Source organism: Engraulis encrasicolus, chromosome 16 (assembly GCF_034702125.1).
Source record: "Engraulis encrasicolus isolate BLACKSEA-1 chromosome 16, IST_EnEncr_1.0, whole genome shotgun sequence".
Lineage (NCBI taxonomy): Eukaryota > Metazoa > Chordata > Actinopteri > Clupeiformes > Engraulidae > Engraulis > Engraulis encrasicolus.
The window spans coordinates 26,404,502-26,430,627 of NC_085872.1; the positions used below are offsets into that span (position 1 = coordinate 26,404,502).

Genomic DNA, 26,126 nt, shown 5'->3' on the forward strand with positions numbered 1-26,126 from the left:
GTTCATGCTGCTGTGTGACCTGCTGATGATCTTCAGCCACCAGCTGACCACGGGCAGCCGCGAGGCCCTGCTGCCCCTCGTCTTCAACCCCGACAGCAGCCTGCAGAACGAACTGCTCAACTTTGTACTCGACCACGTCTTCATCGACCAGGACGACGAGAACCAGAGCATGGGTAAGTCTAGCGCTTGTGCTTGTGCTTGTGCTTGTGTTTGTTTTGGCGTTTATTACATGTACGTTCTTCTTCTATGTGTGTAAACATGGCGGGGAAAGTCATTGGAAATAATACAGGCAGTTTTGGAAGTGCTCTCTTCATGGGGTTTGACCAAAAAAAAAAAGAGGTTGTAATTGTGATTGAGTTGATTCACAGCTTTTTAAAAAAAAATAAAGCAAACATATAAAAGACAACATATAACAATTTATATAATACTGTATATTACATACTTGTCGAACAGTTTGCACAATTGTGTGATATTTCCCAGGTGGGTGAATACCTGTCACAGTTAATTGGGAGCTAAATCTGTTGCTGCATGCACAAGGTCATAGCATAGACTTGTTCACATTGGGTTCAACATTTCATGTAACTGATATTTCATTTGACCTATGAATACTAACGTACATTCTCATGTTAACATAATTTTAGCATCGTAATTGTCACTAGTGGCTAATAGTGTACTGCATATTGGTATTGTCACTGACAAGGTTAATGATCAAGGTCAACTGTTGAAGTACCTGTGCAGCATCTTGTATGTGTGTGTACCATTGACAGTAGATATAAATGTATTTACTGTCAATGGTGTGTACAAATGCATTTTATTATTGTGCATGCCTTAAGCAGGCTAATCAGTGCGTTGCTCTGGGTTTATTTTCATGCACCTGTCAGATATCGTAGTTGATAATATGTGGCACTGTATTGTTCAGAGGGAGATGAAGAGGACGAAGCGAACAAGATCGAGGCCTTACACAAGAGGAGGAACCTGCTAGCCGCCTTTAGCAAGCTCATCATCTACGACATAGTGGACATGCCAGCGGCAGCAGACATCTTTAAACACTACATGAAGGTATGGCCAAGGTCATGGTGAGGGAAGCATACGAAAGCATGCATAGCGGCCCTACCCTGGCTTAACCGGTAGGGCACTCGTCTGCTATGCGGCCGACGTGGGTTTGATTCCGGCCTGGGTCCTTATGTCGACCCTTCCCTGTCTCTCTCTCCCAAACGTTTCCTGTCTCTCTCTCTCTCTCTCTCTCTCTCAAACTGTCCTGTCACTAATAAAGTCTAAAAAGACCAAAAAATATATTTTTCTTAAAGAACGGAAGAAATTGAATGCATAGCGTCTGATAATTTCCTCATTATCCATATCATTTATTTTGCAGTATTACAATGACTACGGTGACATCATCAAGGAAACACTAAGCAAGACCAGGCAGACGGACAAGATCCAGTGCGCCAAGACCCTCATCCTCAGCTTGCAGCAGGTCAGTGCCCTTGTTGAACAAATCTCCATATGCAAATACAACGACTTTCAACCTTGATCCTCACTCACGGTTCCTACCAGTTCACTAGTTAGTGCCTGAAGTGAACTCGAGAACTACAGTACTGTACCACCACCGCCCCATCATATACATCCACTGCCCGTCTAGAATAGACTCCTCCTTGTCCTGCTTGGTGGTTGAGGTCAGGGCCAGTCAACCAAGGCACATGCTTCCCCTGATGACTCCCTTCTCCTCGTCTTGAGGGAATGCTAACGAGCTCGTTTTCCTTCCTGTTCGCTCTCCCCCAGCTCTTTAATGAGCTCCTGCAGGACCAGGGCCCCAACCTGGACCGCACCTCTTCCCACGTGAGCGGCATCAAGGAGCTGGCGCGACGCTTCGCCCTCACCTTCGGCCTCGACCAGATCAAGACTCGCGAGGCTGTGGCCACGCTGCACAAGTAAGACCAGCCAACTTTTTACTGTATTCTTTAATTACATTTTTTTTGTTAAAGTGATACTGTACCATTTTCATAAATAAGCTTATATTACACCTCCCCTTGAGTTTAATGATTGAGTTTTTCCTTTCTCCTGTACTTTCAACCATTCTCTTGAGTATGGCAGTGGAAATTTTACCTCCAAGCTAGCAGTTAGCATTGAGTCCTATGAGACCAGCTTGCCGCCAGCTGAAATTTGCCCTGTCATACTTAGAGAACGGCAGGACGTACAGGATACTGGTAAAATTCAATAATTTAACTCAAGGGGAGGTGTAATATAAGCGTATTTCTAAAAATAGTACTGTATCACTTTAACAGGCCTCAGCTGGTTCTAGTCTTCTACTTCAGTGGTGTAGTCTACGTAGAACGCGGGTATACGGAGTAGTGATCCATTGTTTTGAATAGCACAAATATATACAGTATACCCACTTCAAAAAAATGCTCAAATATACAGTATACCCACTATAAAAAAGTAGACTACACCACTGTTCTACTTGTATTGTATGACTGTTGAGATGGACGGAGTGATGGTTGGTCTGATGAGTGCCTCTGGGGTTTTATTCACAGGGACGGAATAGAGTTCGCCTTCAAGTACCCGAGTCCCAAAGGGCCGGAGTATCCCCCGACCAATCTGGCCTTCCTCGAGGTGCTCAGCGAATTCTCCTCCAAGCTGCTAAGACAAGACAAGAAAACGGTGTATGTGATTTTATTTATTGTTGCTTTTCTTTTCTCTGGTTTGCAAGTGTGTGTGTGTCTGTGTGTGTGTGTGTGTGTGTGTGTGTGTGTGTCTGTGTGTGTGTGTGTGTGTGTGTGTGTGTGTGTGTGTGTGTGTGTGTGTGTGTGTGGAGATCAATCAAGCACACGTGCACATGTTGTTCTTGAGCGCTGAAAATAGACAATAATCTAGTGCATGAATGAATATCTGATCTGTCTCTAACTGATCTGATCTGTCTAAAACCGGGAGCTCAAGTGTGCGATTGTAGCATGCCGCTCGGCCCACAGGGAGGAGTGAGCGCCACTCGCTCGATACCAAAGTGTTGTTGATTCTCTGACGTGTCTCTTGCCTGCAGTCACGCGTACCTGGAGAAATTCCTGACGGAGCACATGATGGAGCGGCGCGAGGACGTGTGGCTTCCGCTCATCTCCTACCGGAACTCCCTGCTGACGGGCGGGGACGACGACCGCAGCACGTCTGTCCACAGCGGGAGCACCAGCAGCAGCAAGGCGGGCTCCATACGCAGCAAGAAGGGACGCCCGCCGCTGCACAAGAAGCGCATCGAGGGTGGGTTTGGATGGGAGGGTGTGATGATGGATGAGGTGGAAGGGAGCTGTTAGGCGGGAGAGATTCTCTGCTCAGATCGCTGTCACATCAGTTTTCTGTTGGGTTTTTGTGTGTTTGTCACTAAGGTTTTTCAAAAACGCTTTATTTTCCTCACTTAAATCCGCGTCACAAATTATGGAAGCAAATTGAAATGGCAGTCAGTCTGAAGTGAATTTTGCACGTTATGTTTATCGTATTAAATTAGACTTGACTGGCTCTTTTGTTCAAAGTGACTTACAAAATACGGCATTCGCTGAAGTTACTTTGTGGATGAGTCATTACCTTGGTGTTAAGTTGAAAAACCACTGGGATTTCTCTGAAAGAATACGCTTGATGTAATTCTTGACTGTGTTGCTGAGCCGTGCCAAGATGATGATGGCCTTTTCTTTTGCTCGTGTTCTGTTTCAGAGGAAAGCGTTGAGGGATCGTGGATGATGCGCAATGACACAACACTACAGACACCGGGGGCACTACCAACACCTCAGCTCACGTCTACCGTCCTGAGGGAGAACCCCCGACAGGCGGCGGAGCACATACCCGACCCGGACTCCGAACCCGGCTCAGAGTCCGATTTCGTTAAGTAAGTGCCGCATCTGAGCAGATTATGTAGACATGTTACCAGTTGATGAGTATTAATCCCAGTAATGGGGTTAATGTTCTGGCAAGCATGAATTCCAACAGTCAGCTTTCTAAAAATCGTGACAACCTCTGCACAGATGTACCCACAGTGCAGCAAAAAGGAAAAATATAAACAAAAGAAAGCAAAAAACTGAATGACGTTCTTGAAAATAATGCATCAAACCTGCCACTTAACTATAAACCTAAGAAAGGATATGTCCAGTATACAACCCATTATCTCCTGCAGGTTTTATAGTGGGAAAGAGGAAGGGGCTCCGAAATCTCAAAATCTCAAACTACTTTTGTTTGGTTGTCTCATAAGCTATCATTTTGAGCGCTAGATGGTCTATGTTTAGAAACATCTACAGGGAGCAAGGGGTGGCTCTATGTCTGAGTTACTGGTATTGCATTCCAACTGCAGTGAACAAGCCAGACAATTGGCCATTATTGCTTTTAATGAGTCGAAGTTCAACAGGTTATTTTCTCCCAAACAATCTCAGGTTGAACTGACAACCCGCAGTGTTTCCCACACCTGTGTCTTTTCTGTACTATCAAAGGGTTCAGCTGAGATTGGTTTGGTGAACATTGTAGCTTTACCTGGCTTATTCAGGTGATCAGATACATTAATAGCCACATAAAAAGTGATGGGCAGTGAAAAAATGGAGGCAGCTGGGCTCAAAGCTGGCAAGCACAAAGCATGAACTATTTGGGTCAAAGCATAAAATATTATTATATCTTGTACCTTTAATGCTTGTCTTTTGGGTCCAAATATGTGTGTGTCTGTGTGTGTGTGTGTGTGTGTGTGTGTGTGTGTGTGTGTGTGTGTGTGTGTGTGTGTGTGTGTGTGTGTGTGTGTGTGTGTGTGTGTGTGTGTGTGTGTGTGTGTGTGTGTGTGTGTGTGTCTTAGTCCCCAGATGCAGATGTCCTGGCTGGGCCAACAGAAGCTAGAGGAGGTGAACAGGAAGGACCGCACGTCCATGAACTACATGAAGGCCCGCAGCGCAGGCGTACGGCAGACAGTGTAAGCCACCAACCCTCACCTGCTGTCACCATCTGCACTTACTCTCCATCACACATGGACTAGGAACCAAATGGCCAGATTATTTTTATATATAATATACAAATATAATGATGATATATACACATATTTTTTTCTCTAAAGAAAGAGGATGGGATCATTAACACTTAGGAGCTCAGCCTAGTCCACACTCACAGCCATCTAATAATAAAGAAATTACTTGGAAATCCTCCTTACTGCTGTAGATGTGCTTGCAAAATGGGAACAGGAAATGATGTTCAGGGAACTTGAATTGACATTATAATGTAAATCTGTATTAATTATCATCAAAAAGCCCTCTTACGAATACATAATAACGAAAAGTATGGACCAGGGTCATTGTTGAACAGTACGACTATTTAGTGCCACCAATGACTGATGAGACTGATATACCTAGTTAAGTATGCCACAACACACACCATTCGCTACTGTTCATCTCCGGTAAACACACTTGGCGGGTGCAAAAATTACTTCCCCTCTAAACTAATGCACCGGCATGCTGTGGAACAGCAAGTGTTTGCTAATGTTGTTGATGGCCACTTATGAGGCCAGGTTTTTTAAGTGTGCTGTGCTCGTTTGTGAGGACTGCATTTGCAATTCTGCCCGACAGACGCGGCCTTATGGAGGATGACGCAGAGCCCATCTTCGAAGACGTGATGATGTCGTCTCGTGGGCAGCTGGAGGACATGAACGAGGAGTTCGAGGACACGATGGTCATTGACTTGGTAGGTATTACGGCTCCAAGTGCCCCGCTCGGTCACATATCCATTTGCATCAGGAATACAGTTTCCGCCTTCTCAAGAGTCTAAGCTGCGCTTCACGAATTATATTAACAAATTCTCCCGTCACTAACGGGAGTGGTGTTACAATTTTTTCAGCAGTAGTTGTGTTGCTGTAAGAAAAGTGGCAGAGGGTTCACAGTTGAAATAATTTTGTTTTCAGTTTTTTTTTCTCATTCTTTTTTCATTTTTTCTTCTTTTTTTTTTTTTTGCTCCAGCCTCCGTCAAGGAACAGACGGGAGCGAGCAGAGTTGAGACCAGACTTCTTCGACTCAGCAGCTATGATTGAGGATGAAGCAGTAAGTACACTGACTTCTAACGTCTTTCTGCCACAAATGACCTGTATTTGACACCCAACGGAAATAACCGTTCCGCCCAGAGTGCCCATATTCCCCCCATCAATCGTACCGTTCAAAAGCTACATTTTCGAGTTTTGGCCTGACTTACTATGTGCATCAAATACTTATGAGCCCCAATCATCGTCTCCCCGCAGGGTTTCACGATGCCCATGTTCTGAAGTGCCACCGCAGTGAAGGAGAAGATGGGAGAGGAATGAAACCCCTTTGGAACCCCCTGGGGACTTTGCACTTGTCAGAGCCCAGATGGCGCCCGTTCAACCGGCAGTGCCTGAGCAGGACGGGTGATGGGGTGAACGGGGGTTTGGGGAGAGACTGTATCTGTGGTGCCAAGATGTTTGTTTCAGAATGACGGTGCCTCCTCTCATATATGAACACTATACCGGAGAAGTGTTATTGCTTCAAGAATATGTGACTGATCAAATCACAGAAGAAAGGGCGAAGTGGGGGGTGGGGCTGGTATTGGACTGGGGTGGGGTGGGCTGGGGGGTGGACTAGACTGTGAGTCACTTTGAGATCCTACCTGTCCGCACCATCACACACTAAGCTAAGGGCGATTCACACTGGACTGAATTTACATTGTGGTACGCTTTTATCTTGTAGGAATGTATGGTCCCGCAACAAAAAAGATGTACATATTTATGTTTTAGCTCCTCACTGTGTAGGCACACTGTACAGCTAACTGTGGTGTGGTTTTACAATCAGGTCAAATGGGTCCCTCATGGAACTGAATCTAATGGCCAAGACTTTGCGGGCCATGCTCCCATTTTCTTTTGACTGTATGCCGCACAGCTGTGTTGGGTCCACAACAGACTATAGGTATTAGATGAGGCTGGCTTTTGCTTGGGCTCACACTGCTCTGGGGGTCGTTTCTCGACAGTGCCTTTGCTAACGACTTTAGCCATTTTGTTCGTTCTTAAGACCAACGTTGTAACCAAGGTCTTGAGTTGGTCTTAAGTTGTTCTTAAGTTGTTCTTAAGTTGGTCTTAAGTTGGTCTTTAGACGCAAGACCAACTTAAGAACAACTTAAGAACAACTTAAGACCAACTCAAGAGCAACTTACGACCAACTCAAGACCGACTTAAGACGGTTAGCAAAGGCAAGAATCGAGAAACGGACTCCTGGGTTGCGTTTCTTGAGGGGACAGTTGCTAGCCGCCAGTAACTTACTGAAGCTGATTGCCCATGGGAAATTGCATCGCTAACAAACAAAGTTGCTAAAATAGGTAGCAACGAGCCAACGACACTTGGGAAAAACACCGTCGTGGGCAGCATCAGTAAATGACGTGATGGCATAGCATATCAGAGGAAGGCAGCGAAGGATGAACTCATATGGAACACTCAGGCCTTCAGTTACACAAAAAACTAGCTTGAGTGCATCCAAATACCACCCCATGATCATGTATTTTGTTTTTTAAAACCTTATTGGAAGAAAAAAAAAGAAAAGAAAACATGATGCCTAAAGATAATATTTTCAATTGGTAGCTTTTAGTATGAATTTTTGAATTTTAGTGAGTTTTTGTCAGATGTTTGTACAGGTATGTTTTGGATGTACATTGTTGCCAAATTGTGGACAACATTCACTTCTCAAACCCATATCATCAAAACCAGGACTGCGGCTGGGTGGTGACAAAGGAAGGGTTGGGGAGGGGAATGTGTGTGCGTGCAAGCAAGTGTGTATGTGGGTGCATTCCAATATGCGACCTTGCTTCCTCCACTTGTGCTTGTGGCCTCGTACCAGGAAGTAATATGTCATGATGACATCACCGACAACAGCATTATATTTCAATATCTTGCAAAAGCTCAATTGTAAAGTATTTTTCTCATTTGCAATTGGGATGGTGAATGAAAAACAGTCCCCCAAAAGCTGTTGTAGCTAGGCTGACAGCTGGGAAACAGGTGGGGCAAGGCCACAAGCACAAGTGGAGGAAGCAAGGTTGCATATTGGAACGCACCCTGTGTGTGTGCGAGTGCGTGTGTATGTCTGAGACTTACCAAGAGGAACTAAAAAAATGAAAGGCTACAATAATTAAAAGCATGGTTGATGCTCATCAGTTGCCACATTGTCTAAAGTGCTTTATGGTCCTGTGTTAAAGAACATTACTGTCAGTGTCATATCATACCTCCCCAGGTGTTAACCTTCACCTCCTTTTTTCTATCCCTTGTGGTCCCCGATTGCTAGTTGTTTTGCTAGTAACCCTGTAAATTGTACATTTTCAATACAAAAAGTGTTGTTTCTTTTTGTACAACTTAGAACTGATGTATCACTTTCCCTTTTAATGGAAAATGTTCTGATTTTTTTTCTTTCTGTGGACTAATGGAAAGTCAATTTTTTAATAAAAACATATAATCAAGATTTGTTTTCCTTCTTGGTTGTGTTTATTCTCAAACAAACCCAAAGGCTCATACTACAATACTGTGCACCAATCAGAGTTTGTAGTTTGAACGTAGTGTACAAAAAGGTTTGTTGAAGGAAAGGCAAAGCGTCAAGTCGTCAATGGATAACTACTCAAAATATCATCGACCCTACTTTTCTGTCAAAAAAGATCAAAACAAGACGGCACACACAAACAGCACATCACAGACAGCTTTACAAGGGAATGTTGGCATGTTTTTTCCAGGGATTGCTCTGCTTCTTGCTGGCCAGCACCTCCAGGTCTCTGCAGATCCGTTTCCTGGTGGTCGAGGGCTGAATGATGTCATCGACAAAGCCTGAGGAGAACACAACAGGCCAATGTATATCAGAGAAAACCTGTAGAACATTCATGTCCATTTTAAAAAAAATAGACTGGGTGCTGGACAAAGGCACTAATTCTGATCAAGCAGGAAATTAAGTCTGCGATAGAAGGGCTACCATCATTCTCAACTGATGGTTAGTTAATTACACACTATCTACAACAGAATATCGTTTTTTTCCTTCTTCTCTTTTCTCTATTCTTAAGTACATTGAATGAAGTTTATGTATGATAATGTGCTGTGTAAATATTTTCGATTGATTGATTGATCAATTTCTTTACATTAAGAAAGTGATGGTGTCCCTGACTTGAAAACATACCTTTGCTACCACAGAGACAGAAAACGTAATTGACTATGTGAATAAAACCGTACCTCTGACTGCTGCCGGGAAAGGGTTGGCAAATTTCTCCACATACTCCGCTTCAGCCTCAGCCTGGTTTGACTTGCCTCTGAAAATGATCTGGACGGCACCCTACAAGAGACACTCAACAGTCAATTCACAGGGAAATAATTTAATCTTTCAGCGGGTCGTTGGCAGTCAGTCACTCTTAGATTGTACTGTGTATTTCAGTGTTAGACACTTGATGACTACAACAGAAGGTGTACAAGCTTGACTCCCCTAAGGGTATCCTTTAGGGGGCTTTCTGACAATAGCAGCGCACTGTCTGGTACCACCATGTTCCCAATGATGGGAACTCTGATCATCTGAATGTAAACAAGCCAGCTCTAAAAATCGTTTGAATAGCATGATGTACCTGCCATTGTACTACAGATACAGCACAAGTTTATTACAGTGAAGACTATAAAGTTGCTGAGTTTTTCTTTCTCAGCAAGTTGCCAATTATTCTAAAATATGCTAGCCTAGTGCTGCAGTGCACATCCGCTTATCTGGAGCAGCGGCAGCTGCCGTTACCTTGGCACCCATGACAGCCACTTCGGCAGATGGCCAGGCGTAGTTCACATCCCCACGGAGATGCTTGGAGCTCATGACGTCATACGCCCCTCCGTAGGCCTGCCGTCAACACACAAAGCACAGTCTAGACTACATGCCTCAACGGTGACATTCGCAAACGCTTTTGTTATTGTTTGCTTTTGCCCCAGTCAACAAACCTTGCGGGTGATAACGGTGATTTTGGGGACTGTTGCCTCTGCAAATGCATACAGTAGTTTGGCACCGTGCCTGATGATGCCGCCATACTCTTGTGACGTACCTGCCAATCACAAAATGCATTATTCATGTTACCTTCCAGAAGAAATAAATTAACACATGATGTTTTTATTTCCGAATTAATAATTCAGAATTTAATAGTCCCATCGAGTTTACTTTGATCTTTCATTTAATCCTGAATTGTGAAGTGTTTACATGATGTTTTCAAAGCAGAATTAAGCTTTATTCAGTTTAAAAGTGAGTTAATTCTGAATGTCTCATGTAAACGTAGCCACTATGCCAACCAACATACAAATATCTCAATTAAGACATCTTGAATTTCCATCCATGTACCTGGCAAAAATCCAGGCACATCCACAAAGGTGATGATTGGAATGTTGAAGGCATCACAAAAGCGGACAAAGCGAGCCCCCTTCACTGAGGAGTTGATATCCAGGCAACCTGAGAGTTTGGAGGAAACACAAAGGTCAGACAAAAATGAGCACTCAAAATATTGAATGCAAGGGCAATTTGCAAACTGACAATTACAAAAGGAGATATTATTCATCCTAACTGACTAACCTGAAGCCACTTTAGGCTGGTTGCCAACAATACCCACGGTACGCCCATTCATCCTGGCAAATCCAACAACAATGTTTTTCGCATAGTTGGGCATGATTTCAAAAAATTCCCTTTCATCCACAATCTAGGGGGGAAAAAACAGAAACAGCTGTCAACAGCAACTTTTCATGAGGGAAGAATATCGGTACAGTTTTTATGGGTGAAAGGACACAAACCGATTGAACGATGTCAAGCATGTCATAGGCTTTAGTGCTCTCAAAGGGAACAACTGTATCAAGGCCAGGAACAAGGCGATCACTAGAGAGAGAGAGAGAGAGAAAGAAAGAGAGAACACTTTAGTTCACCATTTAGTTAAGATGATTTGTTTCGAATGGACACACCAAATCAATCATACCTAGGGTCGTGACATTCCATGACAGGAGATGCGTCTTTATTGCTGAGGGGGAGGAAGTTGAAGAACTCTCTGAGATTCAGCAGTGCATCAATATCATTCTCAAAGGCCTTGTGAGCGACGCCTGAAAAACACATGAATGTGTGTCAGCATTGTAAAGAACAACAGTTGGTAACATGAGTACAGCGATAGCCTCAGTGACAACCAAACAACCAATGTCATTGAAAATCTTCAATTTTACACTATTGGCGCATTCAGTCCGACTGAGAACCGTGCCGGTGCCCGTTCCCGCACCTAATCGCGAACTGCCTGTCGCAATGTGAACCGCAAAATACTAGGTTTTTCTCTGCCAACCATGACGACAGCGTGGCCGTCAGCAGGTTCATCCGGGTAACACAGTCACGTGCAGGAAAAGTTCAGAGCCCGGTATGAACACGGGCGGTTGGCAGATAAGCACTTTGTGCGGGCACCGGCTCCGGCTACGGCACCGTTCTGGTCGGCCTGAAAGCCCTACATGAGAAACTTTCTGAATCCTACTGTAAATATGGCATGGTTAAATGTGTGCCTATTCTCTTCAGGGGGAAATTAGCAGCTGAGCACATCAATGGACTATGGGACGGCGGCCAAAGACACCCACCAGACACCGCCGTGTGAGTCTTGGCACCTCCAAGCTCCTCCTGAGTCACATCCTCGTTGGTCACCGACTTGACTACATCCGGACCCGTGATGAACAAATACGACGTGTCCTAGGTGGGAACGAAGACAATACAACAATTTGAAGTTTTTTTGGGGGGCTTCTTGGCCTTCATTACAACAGGACAGTATGAGAGGAGACAGGAAACAATTGTGAGAGAGAGATGGGATAGCGCTGGGAAATGACCCCAGCCAGACTTGAACCAGGGTCCCTGTGGGGTACTGTAAGCCCAAATGTGGGGGGCTTAGCACGCTGCACCACAACAACCCCAGCAATACAACAATTTTAAATAGCATGGCTCCCAAAGTGATTTGGTAACACTTTAGAATAATGGATGCAAAAAGGCATTATAAAGACTTAATAAATAATTAACTATTGATGAACAAAACATTAACAAACGTTTGTAAATGATTAGGAAATGTAAACAAATGCTTGTAAATGACTAGGAAATGTTATGTTAATATTTCATATTTATCAAACATTTACAAGTTGCTTGTAAATGAATAAAATAGTCTGTTATAAGGTGTGTAAAATCTTGAATATATCATTTGTAGATATTTTATAAAGCATTAATAAAGCTTAGTTAATAATAAAAACATTTGTTAATGTTTTATTCATCATTAGTTAATTATTTACTGAGTCTTTACTAAGGAACATTATTATAAAGTGTTACCAGTGATTTTAATCCTCCACTCAAAAAGAAAGTTTTAATCCGTGCAGCATATTACACTTTGATGACAATGAGTACCACTCAGTTGCTGCCAGTTTCTTAGTTGGCTGATAACTCACCTTCTTTGCATTTAATGTGACGTTTCGGGCAGCATGCCCTTCAAAACGGGAGTCTGGTGTGCGGACTTTATTTTCTATTTTCAGGTGACTTTGCTGGTCCTGCACCCAGAATATTTTTTGAGACGGATGTGCGTGTTTTTTCTATACTGAACTTGATAACTCACCTTCACCATGAACGTGAAGTCGGTCAGTGCCGGCGAGTAGACGGCCCCCCCTGCACAAGGACCCATGATGAGGGAGATCTGAGGGACCACACCTGAAGCCATGACATTCCTCTATAGAAAGACACAGACACAAAAAGAAGGTAGGAGAGGCTGGTCATTATTTGTTCTTGGCACTGATGTCTGATGTGACGAGAATGCATTTCTCTAAAATTCCTGGGAGGTCATGTCGTCCACTTTCTCTTGCCAGCAAAGATTTGCAAAACCTGGGCAATAACGTGAAGACAAAGGAAATGACTGATGATTTGATTAGAATAACTGAGATTAGGTCTTACTACTGAAAACATGCATCAAAGTCATTTTAGAGAGGAGACAATATTTTTATATTGAATTATTTTTATTCTCTCCAGCAAGTTTTTTAGTATTCATTACACACCATTTTATAGGCATTAACTTAACATGCGGAGTAGCATGACAAATAACACACACACACACACACACACACACACACACACACACGCCCGTGTCCAGTGGCCTTACCAGGAAGATGTCTGCATATCCAGCCAGAGACTCCACCCCCTCCTGAATACGGGCTCCGCCGGAGTCATTCAGGCCGATCACGGGGGCACCCACCATCATCGCCTGGTCCATGATCTATCACGCAGAAACAAAGTTATGCTTCCTTATCTAAAATGACCTAAATAAAGGCCTAAGCACAAAGGGTTGAAATATCCCAACAATAATGAGAGCTGAAGGCCCCTTGATGTCACAGTGATAAATGAACATCAACAACGCAATCTAATCCATGTCCAGTGAGGCTGGACCAGAAGTTATAATCTCACTAGATTACACCTGGTGGGTAGTTTACAACTGAGGATCTGCAATGCCAGTGTACCTTAAAGTCTGACTTGACTCTAGTCTAGTGTGTATCTTTTGCATCTGCATGCATGCATGCACCTGACGTGCATGGGCAGCCATGGGTAAGCGGTTAGGGCGTCAGACTTGTAGCCCAAAGGTTTTCTGGTTTGAGTTCCGACCCGCCAGGTTGGTGGGGGTAGTAACTAACCAGTTCTCTCCCCATCCTGCTCCACGACTGAGGTACCCTGAGCACAGTGCCGTCCCGCCTCACTGCTCCCTTTCGGGCGCCATTGGGGGCTGCCCCTTTGCATGGGTGAGGCATTAATGCAATTTTGTTGTGTGCAGTTTGCAGCGTTCACTTGTGTGCTGTGGAGTGCTGTGTCACAATGACAATTGTAGAGTTTCCCAGTTGGACGTTCACTTCACTCACGTGGAATTTGTTATGGATGGTTTTTGTGTTGTCTTACCTTGCAGATTTTCTGAGCATGAGCTCCTGAGAGACTTCCTCCAAAAACAGTGAAGTCCTGCCAGCGAACAAGCAATCACAATGAGAAACAAATATAACTTGTCATAGTGACATATGTAAAGAAACCTGCATTTCTGGAAAGAGTAGTTGCTAACTATGTAAGCTACTTTGTTGGTTGCAATGCAATTTCCCATCGACAACTACCGAAGTTGCTAACTGCTAACAACTACGCTTTCCAGAAATGCACCCCTGTGCAGGTTAAATTTGCCATACCTGACTGAACACATACACCAGCCTGCCATTGATCCTGCCCTGCCCGGTGACGACGCTGTCACCTGGGAACTGCAGAGAATAGATTAAGAGTTAAAACATCAAAAGACTGCTAGATGTCTTCTTTCCAGAACGGACAGATGAACAAACTTGCATAGAGTGCCTTTATCAGTCTTGTCTTAATAGCCCAGATCACAGATACTACAGAGTAGCCCCTCTGCAGTGGTGGTGGGGTGTATATGTATATGTATGTATATGAGCAAAAATACATCACACTGTGATTAAACCATGTCTGTCTGTTTTGCATGTCATTGTGTTGTCATTGTCCATGTGTTCAACAAAATGTGTTAGCCTACTATAAAAGCAAACCTTCAGAAATGTGGTATTTCTAAAGCTTATTGCACATCAACACAAGTTTGTTTTGGTGATGATATCTGATTGGCTGCTCTGAAGTTATGAAACGGGGAACATGTTCTTGAACATGGGAGGAGCAAACAGGTAGCAATACATTTCAGAAGTCAAACCTTGTTGTGATCTGCCTGCATCCCGAAATCAGAACATCTGTGCTCCACGAACATGTCATATTCAACGAAAGAGTCATGATCTAGCAGAAGCTCAATTCTCTCCCTTGCTGTCAGTTTACCCTGTTTGGAAAGGAAAGCACAGCACTCTATAATGCAAACAATTGACTTTAACTATTCGGGCTATATTTAAGAGTTCGTTAATAATGAAATGTTTTAAGTATACACCGAGTACATGACAAAAGTTTAACTTGCCCTTTTGTGTTGTGCATCAATTCTCTGCTGACCTCCTCCAACTAGGGCTGCACTTCGTTTCTTTTCGATGCGCTCTTGGACCGTGAGATGACCGAGGGAGTAACATCTTGACTGCAGCAAGAAATTTGATCTGGCGACTGCCGGTGCCCTATGCTTTGCGAGTGTCGAGGTCTGAAATGAAACTTTCAGACAATTCAGCAACCCACGGGAACACCGTACAGTTGTGAGCGCCGCCATTGCAGTCTTGCTCCTGAACAACCTTGCTGTCCGGGGGTGGAGCAAATGGATTTTCTGACAGTGTGGCCCAATCGTGATTGTGCGTCAACTGCTTTTACCCAATAATAATGTGATGGAGGCGGGGTGTAAGCAACAAGCACGTTCTCGCCAAGGCGCAAACATGCCACTTTTCAAGAAAAACTACAATTCACAGCCACCAATGTTGTACTGTCCTGACTGGTCCGTTTCAAAAACGCCCCCTCCACTGCCCTAGGCTGTAACGCTATCTATCTGTTTTAAATGTATTTGTATGGCCATTTTTTAATGGGCTATCTATTTATCTATATCTATCTATCTATCTATCTATCTATCTATCTATCTATCTATCTATCTATCTATCTATCTATCTATCTATCTATCTATCTATCTATCTATCTATCTATCTATCTATCGGTCAGCCATGGCTCAATGGTTAGAGCGCTGGCCTTTAGATCAGAGGGTTGTAGGTTCAAATCCCACCAGCACCTTCATCCATGACTGACCACCTAACCCAGTGATTCTCAAACTTTTTCACGCCGAGGACCACTTTGTCCCCCCAAAAATGTTCAGGGACCACCTGTCAACTTTGACAGTTGATGGGTGCTAATTTGACTCTGCTAATTTCAATGAAGAGCACTTACTTTTTATTCACAATACAAGCCATTCTTATTGAGGTGAAAATAAGACTTCGGCTATGTTTCGTCTATATTTGTAACATAATTTCAAACCTAATGCTATCTTGTCTTGGCAAAGCCGAAATCCCCTCGTGGACCACCTGAGCTCTGTCGCGGACCACCAGTGGTCCCCGGACCACACTTTGAGGAGCACTGACCTAACCCCACTTTGCTCCAAGGGCTAGAACCAATACCCTGTATCTATCTAACTGTGAGTGATTTGGATAAAAGCATCAGCTAGGCCTAAGTGTAGGCCTATCTATCTATCTATCTATCTATCTATCTATCTATCTATCTATCTATCTATCTATCTATCTATCTATCTATCTATCTATAGGGCATCACGTGTTACAGTAATAGGCCTGTAGGACCTAAAATACAAAGTAAAACAATGTAATCATGTCATACAGTATTCGGTAAAGTAATCATCTGTAATCATTAACAATTAGAGTAATTATATTATCAGATGCCAGATAGGCCTATTATATGCCAAATTGGGTCATGTCATGTCATATCAAATACCTTCAAAATATACCCAATGCAAATTATTGGCTTTTCCATTGACACGGTTGTAGTATGGCTCTTTCATCAGCAGAGGACACTATTGCAACATAAACGGCTCTGACTGGACATGCAATCAGGTCTACATTGAAAAGCATGATTGCCCATGACTTGTTCGTGAGGATATCATAGGGTATTTTCACAGCATGAACACAGCCTGTTCTTCCTTTATAAAAGCCACCACTACTTCAAGGATATTCTACGTTTGAAGGATAATATGGTGTTGAATAGATTGAGGGGTTACTGAGGGAATCATTGAATGAGAGTCATACCAGATAGAATAGTGTATGAATATCTTGCCACTGTAGCCTACGTGTAGCATGCGGCATGTAAAAAAAATGTTAAAAAAAGATGCAGCATGCGCTACACTCCTCTTGTCTCATTTTGCCCCATTGAGGATTGGTACAGACAGGATTGCCTCAGGGAGGGGGGAGTTAATAATTGATTAAGAATGATTACGAACGTATGAATTATGGAAGTGTATGAATTTTGAGTGAGAGTTCAGTGAGAAGTGATCAGCCACCACTGGTGCAGAAGAATGACCTATTGACCTCCAGGCCTACCGTGCGTCAGGTAGGCTACATGACCACTTCCTGTGGAGATGGAGGGAGTGAGAGCCTACATCTTTTATTAACCTAACCTCACATATGATTCACACAACAAAATAAGCATTCATTGTGTTATCTTTTCTTTATTTTGTGCACAATCCATTATGACCATCATCACCAAAACAAGAGCAGGAAGTGAAAAAGGCTGGAGCATATAAAGTGCAGGCAGTCTTGAGAGAAGGCTTACTTTATTATTGTTATTATAATAATAATAATTATTATTATTGTAATTATTATTATTATTATTATTATTAATGCTACTACTACTACTACTACTACTACTACTACTACTACCACTACTACTAATAATAATAATTACAATAATAATAATAATAATAATTGTGTATTTATTTATTTCTTATCTCTCTGTGTGTGTGTGGGTTAGTTCCCATATTTCATGAAAATCTGTGTCCATATTCTAATTCTCCGTCATTTTGCGTCAGGCGCACAGCATGCGTAAAACACCGAGGCCCTCTACAACCGTAGGCTGCACAGCCGTTGAGACGGCCGTTCTACCCCAAGGAGCTATATTTAACAGCCCCACTGGCCATACAAGGTCGTGCCTGTGGGGTAGGATACATTCTGCCGAGTGGCAGCATTATTTTTGTTCTGAGATCCCCCGTCCTGTTGGCTTCCCAGCGCCGCGGCTTTGCCTGGATCTCAACTAGCTTGGCTACTTTTGGTGTTGCGCCGCTTTTCAGTAACTTTCTGCTATCAGCATTTTGTTTGGGTAAGTGAGGGCCATGGTTCTGATAGTGACATTCGCTACTGTATGATTATGTGCTGGCATGTGCTTGCTATAATTCAATTAGTAGTATATTTCATTGTAGCCTATCGCAGTTGTCCATATATTAATGAAAACACAGCGCATGACAAAGGACATGATCAGCACTGACATTTCCTGCCACTGACACCCTATGTTTATGGCTGAATAGCAGCTGTTACATCTGCTTTACAACGCATGGATACACACTGAAATGAGGTGCTGAGTTAAACTTCACACGTTTTAATGTTTGCATTCTGACACATGTGTGGTCTAACTTTTTGCAGATAATTCATGCCTAAATTATCTTTGCCCTACTTGAATTTATCCACTCCACTCTGTTCCTTATGAGGGCAAATAAACACCAGATGCAAATGCTCATCAACCGTAGCCTATGGAGACAGCATGTATTCGACATGGTTCTACAAATGGTGATTTTATGTCTGTGGCATATATCGTGCACTATCAACACTATCTGATCACGTGAAGAGTTGTTGCGGTGTTGTTGAAAGAGTCCTACAATAGGGTGAATAGCAATAGTGTCAAGATATTCAAGGCTTGTGGGCCTCATAACTGATTGTTTTGACTGCCATATATCCCTGTGATCACTGCTATGGAGAGGCACTGATTTCAGAAACTGTATCTGATCCCCAAAACCTTTTCTTTCGCCAAGTTATGAGTGTGAATTGTGTTTGAACAATTGTGTATCACCAGGGGCCTATACTACAAAGCTGGTTCAGGAGTAAACCTGGTTAAGTTAATAGGTAAATCACCTAATAGATGAGCCCGGAGTCCTCCAGCTTCTTAAGAAAATGAGGACTCCAGGCTCTTCTATTAGGTGATTTACCTCTTAACCTGGTTTACTCCTGATCCAGCTTTGTAGTATAGGCCCCAGATGTCAAAGGGAGGCTGACACTAGTGTGTGATTTAGCATCTATGAAACAGTGATCCCTTAAAATGAAGTGTTAACAAAAAGTAAAATCAGGTACACAGGGCTACAGCTCAGTCAGTGAAGTCACCTGTGTCGAAAGGAAACTGGCAGGGTAGTTTGTTTGTTTGTTTTCACTTCTACTTTTTATTTTAACACCTCTGCCGACTACACCATTTTGTTTATGTATTTTCAATGATATTCTGACATGAAATGTTTGATGTGTTCAAAGCTGCACAGTGCGAGGATCAGGGGACCCAACAGGACGGTCTGACCAAAAGTGCTTCAGGATGTCCGTATCCTCGCACCGCAAGAAGAGCAGCAGCCGGTGAGTGCTCTTTGATATGAAGTAGTCCGCATCATCTGAAGTGGTGGGGATGTAATGTATAAGCCATATACTGCAGTGTATACCAGGGCTTGACATTAACTTTTTCGTTTGCCGGCCACTGTGGCTAGTGGTTTTCCCGAGTCCCTAGCCATCCAGCTATTCTACTAGCCACAAATTAGATTTTTTTTTATCATGACGCTGTACATCTAACCTCAGAAGATGATGTGCTTAAAGCAAGAAGATGAGTGCATGGTTTTCTACATGGAATGAAACAAAGAAGTAGACACTGAGTAACTGAGCTTTTTCTTAAACTTTAATACAAACAATTGATACACAAGGGGCAAAGTGCAGAATATACGCTATTCTGATATGTCAAGCCATCGAATAAGCTACCTGCCAAATTGGCTAGTGACACTGAAATTGTTACCAGCCACAGCCAAGTTTTACCAGCATTTGGCTGGTTGGCAGGTGCCAGTGTCAAGCCTTGATGTATACAGTAGGTGATATACTGCAGTCTATAGACCACTGGCAAGGACGCCACTGGAATTCAGATTGCAGCTTAGATTTGGTACGGTAGTCACCTTGAATAAGACTTTTGTTATAGATGCATTTCTGTTTCGCCAGACTGTAGCCTGTCTTGACCTTAACTCGATGTCCAATAGATATCCAGTCCTCTGCATAGAGTTGGATGACGCCTGCTTTGTTGCTTTTATTCAAAACACATTTAGCCATTAGAGGTTTTAATGGAGAAACCTAGCTTCTAATTATTGCTTTTCAAAGACTTATCGACAGATTTCCTGTCTTTTCTCTCTGTAGAAAAAGTCTGTCACGCTGAGTCATAACAGTCTGAATATTGACACAAATGCATACAGCAGCATACGGTATTGTATGACTCCAGTATGCATTAAAGAGTCTGCTGGGAGTTACGAAGGCAGTGTCAGTGATGACACATGTGGTCTTTGGTAGATTTCTGGCCATTAAAAGCAATTATAGGTCAGGCTGGATGGATGTCCACATGATGTAAGACAATCTGTGCCACTTCCATTTACACTGGCTGCACATACTCACTACTACGCATGCTGTTTTCACAGAATGACGTACATTTGTGAGCTCTGTTTTGTTAAAGGCTATTGCTTTTCTGCTGCTGCTGCTGCTGCTGCTGCTGCTACGTTAGCACCATTGATGGCAAAGTTGTGTCAATCAGTCATTGTAGGGATTGACGTCTGTGTTGCTTTCAAAGATGGGTTAGTCATTTGGCACCCAAGGCTCTATGGTTTTGTAAGTTCAGGATGCCACAATGTACTTTCTTCCTGCATGTGAAACTGCAAATGAAAGTTTGAAACTGAAAATGTCAATATTTCAATAAAACAAAATGGTGATGACCTTTTATGGCCCTCAATAATAAAGATGTTTTTTGGGTGTGATAAAAACATTTCATCAAAATTCCTAAGAAACCGTTTCCTTCTGTGAGTGATGGTGACAACACACACACACACACACACACACACACACACACACACACACACACACACACACACACACACACACACACACACACACACACACACACACGTAATTCTGGCAGGAAGATATGACATTTCACATTTGTTTAGGTCATCATCTCCCATGGAATCATTAAACCTTTCTTTGCAAATAATACCATATGGTAACCCTGATCACTGCTGTAATGAGATGACTAATTGGTAACAATGAAGGCTGCATAATATTCATTAGGGGTGTAAATAATAATCGAAATGTATCGATATATCGCGATATAATCTGATGATTGAGTCCAATCTCATCGTATCGTGGGGCATTCTTATGTATCGAAAATAATCGATTCGCTGGCTCTTGCCCAATGCCCTTGCTCCATAACATAATAAAAGTGGAAAAGTAATTGGAAAAAAGTCAAATGAAATCGTATGGTACCGTATCGTGGGGCATTCTTAAGTATCGAAAAAAAATCGAATCGCAACGCATCGAATAATAAGATATGGATATTGAATTGTATTGTCATGGAGGCTGTGATTTACACCCCTAATATTTATTCACTGTGTGAGGAGGTGGTGGTGGGGCATGCTTCTTGACTTTATGGGGAAGAGACAGTAGAGCATATAAATGAGGCAGATACAGAAATATCTCGGTTGAAAGCAATGATTGGATGTCACGCCTGTGCTCCGACAGGTGGTGATGAAGTGCGATAGGTTTACTATTTAGATCGGAGCTGTGCATCCCTGACCTTTGAACGTGTGAATGTTTAAGTGGGTGGTTGGTCATGCCGCTTTTGTTCAGAACACAACGATGGTTATGTTTTAGACAGCTTCCATTGCTGTACCGTTGTCAGTGAATGAATCTGAGCCTCGGTGGAAAAGAGCCAGGAGTTATTATTGGTCCATGGAGCTATTTCGGGTAGCTAGGGCATCAAATCATGGAAGCGCTGTCTGCTCAACTGTAACTGTAAAGAGGCTTCCGGGGCTGGAACCGTGTTGGGAATTGAGCATATGTTTTTTTTCCAGATTTTGATACATTTATTTTGGGAACAGAGGGAAAAGATTTGTGAGATTTTCATACTTTGATACGCAGCTCAAGGATACCAAGTCTCCGCTGTTACAGAGTAAAACTGTAAGGTTCATCTGTCCAAAGTTGCTTTAGACATTTCCTCTTCAGTCTTACACAAGTACTGAAAAAGGACTTCAGGCCCTTAAAACTCTATTATATTAACCGGTGTTATAGTTTTGGATGATTAGATGATTACTACCGGGTGATTTAGCAGTGCGTCCTGTCATTTTTCTGTATAAAAAAGGCTTGAGTCACAGCAGTACGAATATTGTTATTATGAAAGCACACAGCAGCGTATTCCGGTATGCATTGAAGATTTGAGTAATTGGGTGATTAAATAATGTGCATCATACATCAAATCTTCGACCAACCATGTATTCACCCATGCTTCCTTGTTGTTAACGGGAAGGAGATTCATCTTCCCACTGTCCAAATCCAGAGAGGAAGTGGGTAGGCCCGTGTTAAGCCATCGGGCTGATTGGTGGATAGCTGGAGATCACACATGCCAGGACTGTTGGACAATGATGGTACGCTGATGGGACATTGTACTCTATTTATAAGTGGGCCAGACAATGGGATGGCACTGGGGGCAGAGAATGTGTGTCAGGAGGAGCAAGTATGTGTTTCCAGGATTATCTTCCTCACAGACCGTGGTGAAATGTCTTTGGCTCTCACACAGCAGGCCGAATGGCATGCAACACTGATTTAGTCTTTAATCCACCATTCTGTGCTGGTACTCCCTCTATTACTTGTACCAAAACATTTAGTGCGGTGATTGTTTTGAAAGGGTATTTATGAACCCTTTTTAGGACTCAACATCATATTGGGGTTTCAAGCTTAAATCCTAGCAGAAATAAGTGTTTTCTGTATAATTGAAAGCGGTAGCATTCACATCACACTACTTTGACTCTCTTAATAAGTTATTTATAATTATTACAGGGTATTGGTTGCTTGTACTGTCCCTGGGCAATTTAGGGTTAGGTGCCTTGCTGACCAAGGATAAAGGTGTAGGAGATTAATAGACCAGGATTCAAACCTGTAACCCTCTGATCTGGAGCTGAACTCTCTAACCTTTAGGGCACCAACTGGGCTATCACAATTTGCAGCTGTGTGAGTGTTGGTCTGGACAACTTTGTCTTGTAAACCCATTTCTGATAGGGCTGCCTTTACCTGCATACTGTACATGAATGCCTCTGCATGCCATTGGTTGAAACTAGTCTATAATCAATCAGATTATTCTTTCCGGCTTTCACTTATCTACCAGTAGGGAGAATGAATGAACTGGTGCGTCATTGCCTTAAACGCGCTCCATTTATAATGCTCAAATTTAATCTGAACCTTGGGGGGAAAAAATCATGATATCAGCGAGCAGACTTATTTGACTTGCAAAAGATTGATCAGCGTCCTAGGAAGTATAGAGTAGCTCAGGGTATTAAGCCACAGCTCCCCACTGTGTTGTGATACGCTACAAATGGTAAGTGTTTGTCTAACTATGTGCCAACGTCGTTCGTCTCTCTACAGCACTGTGAAGACGTCATCATCGGAGGAGCTCACCACAATAACCAAGCAGGCCAAACGCCAATACCTGGCTGTCGATGATGAGAGCCATGTCGTCGGATATGTGGTGCCCGTCTTCAGAAGCAGGTAATGGAGGGGGGCTCCGTTGGCTAAGGCATCGTACCAAAGATCTTCTTAGGTCTAACTATAGAACGTCTCTGGCCGTACCATACATAAACCAGGGGACCTGAGTTCCATTCAGGCCCGAGGGCATTTCCCAATCCTTCCCCCATCTCTCTCTCCCACTCATTTCCGGTCATACGCTCTGGCTTTCCTGTCCAAATAAAGTCATAAAAGGCTAAAACAAATTTAAAAGAAGCAGGTAATGCTGGACTCGGCATGCAGAAACTTGTTAACATCTGAAAGATTTGTCTGTTTGTCCAATGTGTACACACAATATACATTCCGTTATGTATTCATGTGACTGCAAAATTTTCAATATTTTCAACGCAAAAACCATAGTCATTTTGAAAGCCTTTTGCTGGCACGCCAAATGTTACTGCATTCTACAGTATGTTTGAAATGTCCACTGCCTTTTACAATTTCAGCAGATCTTTTGGGGCCCTTTAGTTGCCAGCGATCATCAATTTAAATTAACCTTCTAAATGAAATTTTGACAGTCAAAATATTCAAAAGCATAATGCAGGCAGCCATGCCAAATTTCATGTTTGAAATGGCCAAACTTTTCCCCAACAATTTCAAGTGATCTCTCTCTCTCTGTCTGTCTGTCTCTCTCTCTCTCTCTCTCTCTCTCTCTCTCTCTCTCTCTCTCTCTCTCTCTCTCTCTCTCTCTCTCTCTCTCTCTCTCTCTCCCTCTCTCTGGCGCCTACATCACAGCCATTTAGTTGCCCAGGACCTAATGGAGGCGCAGGAGGAGACGAAGGAGGAAGGTATTGGCTATGTTGTGATGAAGAACCTCTTCTCCAAAGAGGAGGACTTCAAGATGCAGAAGGTGGAGAAGAAGTCGAGGAGGGTGGTCATTAGGGAGTCTGCCGAACGTCTGGTTGTGGGCAAAAAGGTGAGGGGAATGGACATTGCTTACACCAGGGCTATTCAATTGGAGGCCCAAGGGCCAGATCCAAATGAAAACAAATATGTGTGCTATCTGTGGCCGTGCATAATTTCCGATCACTAACACTTCAGGTTGGGGATATGTCTACTATGCATTCACATGAGAGTTAAATCTTATCTAAAACAGTGTCACAAATAGACCATCCTAAGGCTGCTAAGAGATGGAGAAGCGAATATTTGTTCTGTCTGGAAAGCTATCCGCTTGTTTCGCACCCTAACCTCAGACACCGTGCTTCTCGCACTTATACAGATTCTACGTTCGGCCCCTTCACTGGAGGGAATTTGAAAAACTGGCCCTCGGTGACTTTTAATTGAATACTCCTGGCTTACACACATTCACACCCTGGTGATGAGGGCCGTAGGGCTGACACGGATTGGTTGTTAATGCAGTAGTCCAACAAGTGAGGCTTTTGACTGTTTTGAATTAACTGAGTGCTTGGATCTGTGATTTATTTTCCTCTTGGTTTCTGGAAGTTCCAATAGATACACTCTATCAAATTTTCTTTTTAAGCCATTGCTTTTTTTTTAGCAATCCGTGGTTAATTTGCAAACATTTGACACCTGACAGCTATCTCTTGGATCTGACGCAGCGGAAATGGGTTTCCCATAATATGCGTTTTCAGCTGCTATATTCAATTAGTGCTCAATTACTATAATATGTATTGATTTTTTTTTATATATGGAATAACTATTGCAGCATAATTGCATGACAATAACTCTAAAGAAAAAAATCCCACTTATACATTCATACGTGTCTGTGCTGTGTCCGCCCCCAGGTGCATGAAAATCAGCAGTTTACGAAGCTGATGAATGAGGACAGCCTGGCCCACCCACCTGAGTTCATAGTGAAGCCCAAGGGCCAGACTGTGTGGGAGGGCAAGACTGTGACGCTGCACTGTACCGTGGCTGGATGGCCCAAACCACGCATCGCCTGGTGAGTCTTCATCTTAATACCTGTTCTCAACACACAGTACACAGCACAGTCACAGTACTGGCATGGAGGGTATGGGCAGTGTGCTACAGTACCTTGTTGTAATCAATAGCAAAGTGTTGCAGTGTCAAAACTGTGAGTATTACAAGCCTTGACATTGACATTGAAATAGCATATTTATCATAGTAGTACATTACTACGACATTACACAAGAGTTTTTGATAATACATTTCAACTTGGTCATTGGTAACAACAAACATGTAACATGGCTAGTTTCTTAACACAATGCTTATTGATAATCCATACCCACTGATTTTTATCTGCTTTTCTGTTTAACTTTTGATACACCAACACCATTTCACTCCTTGCTTTTATCAGTTTTGCAACTGTATAAGTGTTTTTGTCTTCATTATGTCTGTGTAGGTATAAGAACAACGTCCCAATTGATGCCAAGGCCCGTCCCGAGAAGTACACAGCCGAGAGCAATTACAACATGCACTCTCTGGAGATTAAAAAGTAATATCATCATCACCACCATGCACTCATATTGCTTCTCAACATGTCTCCATGATATAGTGTAATGTCTGTGATGACGTCCTTCCTGGCATTCTGACCTGTCTCCTCTGGTCTGACCAGCTGTGATTTCAGTGACACCGCCGAGTATCATGCCGCAGCCCTGAACATCAAGGGAGGGAGCTCCTCTTATGCCCATGTCGTTATCAAAAGTACGTTTTGAAATGCTCATTGTTTGGCTATCGCACAAATGAAAACATTAGGCTTTATTACAGCAGAATGCACATAGCAACACAAGCACAGAGTGACACAAGCACAAAGTTGTCATCACTTGCAGTTTAGAATTGTATTGTTGCCATTCATACTTTTCTCAAACGTGCATGAATAAATAGCACGCACAACTGTTTTTACTTG

At 42.9% G+C, this 26,126-nt stretch overlaps 3 protein-coding genes across 5 annotated transcripts in view; 2 read left to right on the forward strand and 1 right to left on the reverse strand.

The window, feature by feature from the left end:
* The window catches only part of stag1a (STAG1 cohesin complex component a), a 66,921-nt gene extending 59,841 nt beyond the window's left edge, over positions 1-7,080 (forward strand). For both annotated transcript variants that reach the window (XM_063219158.1, XM_063219159.1), the window contains exons 24-34: positions 1-173; positions 920-1,059; positions 1,373-1,474; positions 1,780-1,928; positions 2,532-2,660; positions 3,035-3,246; positions 3,694-3,865; positions 4,811-4,924; positions 5,571-5,685; positions 5,958-6,038; positions 6,233-7,080. The exon at positions 1-173 is cut by the window's left edge and continues 2 nt beyond it. In XM_063219158.1, coding sequence (XP_063075228.1) covers positions 1-173; positions 920-1,059; positions 1,373-1,474; positions 1,780-1,928; positions 2,532-2,660; positions 3,035-3,246; positions 3,694-3,865; positions 4,811-4,924; positions 5,571-5,685; positions 5,958-6,038; positions 6,233-6,256 — 1,411 coding nt within the window. In that variant the 3' untranslated portion in view covers positions 6,257-7,080. The remainder of the gene's footprint in view (positions 174-919; positions 1,060-1,372; positions 1,475-1,779; positions 1,929-2,531; positions 2,661-3,034; positions 3,247-3,693; positions 3,866-4,810; positions 4,925-5,570; positions 5,686-5,957; positions 6,039-6,232) is intronic.
* A 1,370-nt stretch (positions 7,081-8,450) lies between these two features.
* Positions 8,451-15,236, reverse strand: pccb (propionyl-CoA carboxylase subunit beta). Its single transcript, XM_063219160.1, has 15 exons — positions 14,965-15,236; positions 14,713-14,832; positions 14,192-14,260; positions 13,920-13,976; positions 13,135-13,248; positions 12,598-12,708; positions 11,588-11,696; positions 10,954-11,074; positions 10,775-10,856; positions 10,560-10,683; positions 10,332-10,439; positions 9,941-10,041; positions 9,744-9,842; positions 9,203-9,302; positions 8,451-8,806 (listed from the first exon to the last, which is right to left on the reverse strand). The coding sequence occupies exons 1-15, from the start codon at positions 15,199-15,201 to the stop codon at positions 8,685-8,687; spliced, it is 1,674 nt and encodes a 557-aa protein (XP_063075230.1). The 5' UTR covers positions 15,202-15,236; the 3' UTR covers positions 8,451-8,684.
* Positions 15,237-17,623: 2,387 nt separating this feature from the next.
* The window catches only part of myom1a (myomesin 1a (skelemin)), a 33,229-nt gene continuing 24,726 nt past the window's right edge, over positions 17,624-26,126 (forward strand). For both annotated transcript variants that reach the window (XM_063219161.1, XM_063219162.1), the window contains exons 1-7: positions 17,624-17,792; positions 18,986-19,081; positions 23,162-23,284; positions 24,035-24,215; positions 25,045-25,202; positions 25,623-25,715; positions 25,836-25,924. In XM_063219161.1, coding sequence (XP_063075231.1) covers positions 19,044-19,081; positions 23,162-23,284; positions 24,035-24,215; positions 25,045-25,202; positions 25,623-25,715; positions 25,836-25,924 — 682 coding nt within the window. In that variant the 5' untranslated portion in view covers positions 17,624-17,792; positions 18,986-19,043. The remainder of the gene's footprint in view (positions 17,793-18,985; positions 19,082-23,161; positions 23,285-24,034; positions 24,216-25,044; positions 25,203-25,622; positions 25,716-25,835; positions 25,925-26,126) is intronic.

Bases quoted from the DNA above. Each gene is read 5' to 3' on its own strand.
- pccb (XM_063219160.1), bottom strand. From the start codon at position 15,201: ATGGCGGCGCTCACAACTGTACGGTGTTCCCGTGGGTTGCTGAATTGT. The intron at 12,709-13,134 runs GTAAGGCCACTG...GTCTTTCTATAG, and splicing joins GATATGCAGACATCTTCCTG to AGGAATGTCATGGCTTCAGG. The intron at 11,075-11,587 runs GTGGGTGTCTTT...TGTGTTTTTCAG, and splicing joins GACTCACACGGCGGTGTCTG to GCGTCGCTCACAAGGCCTTT.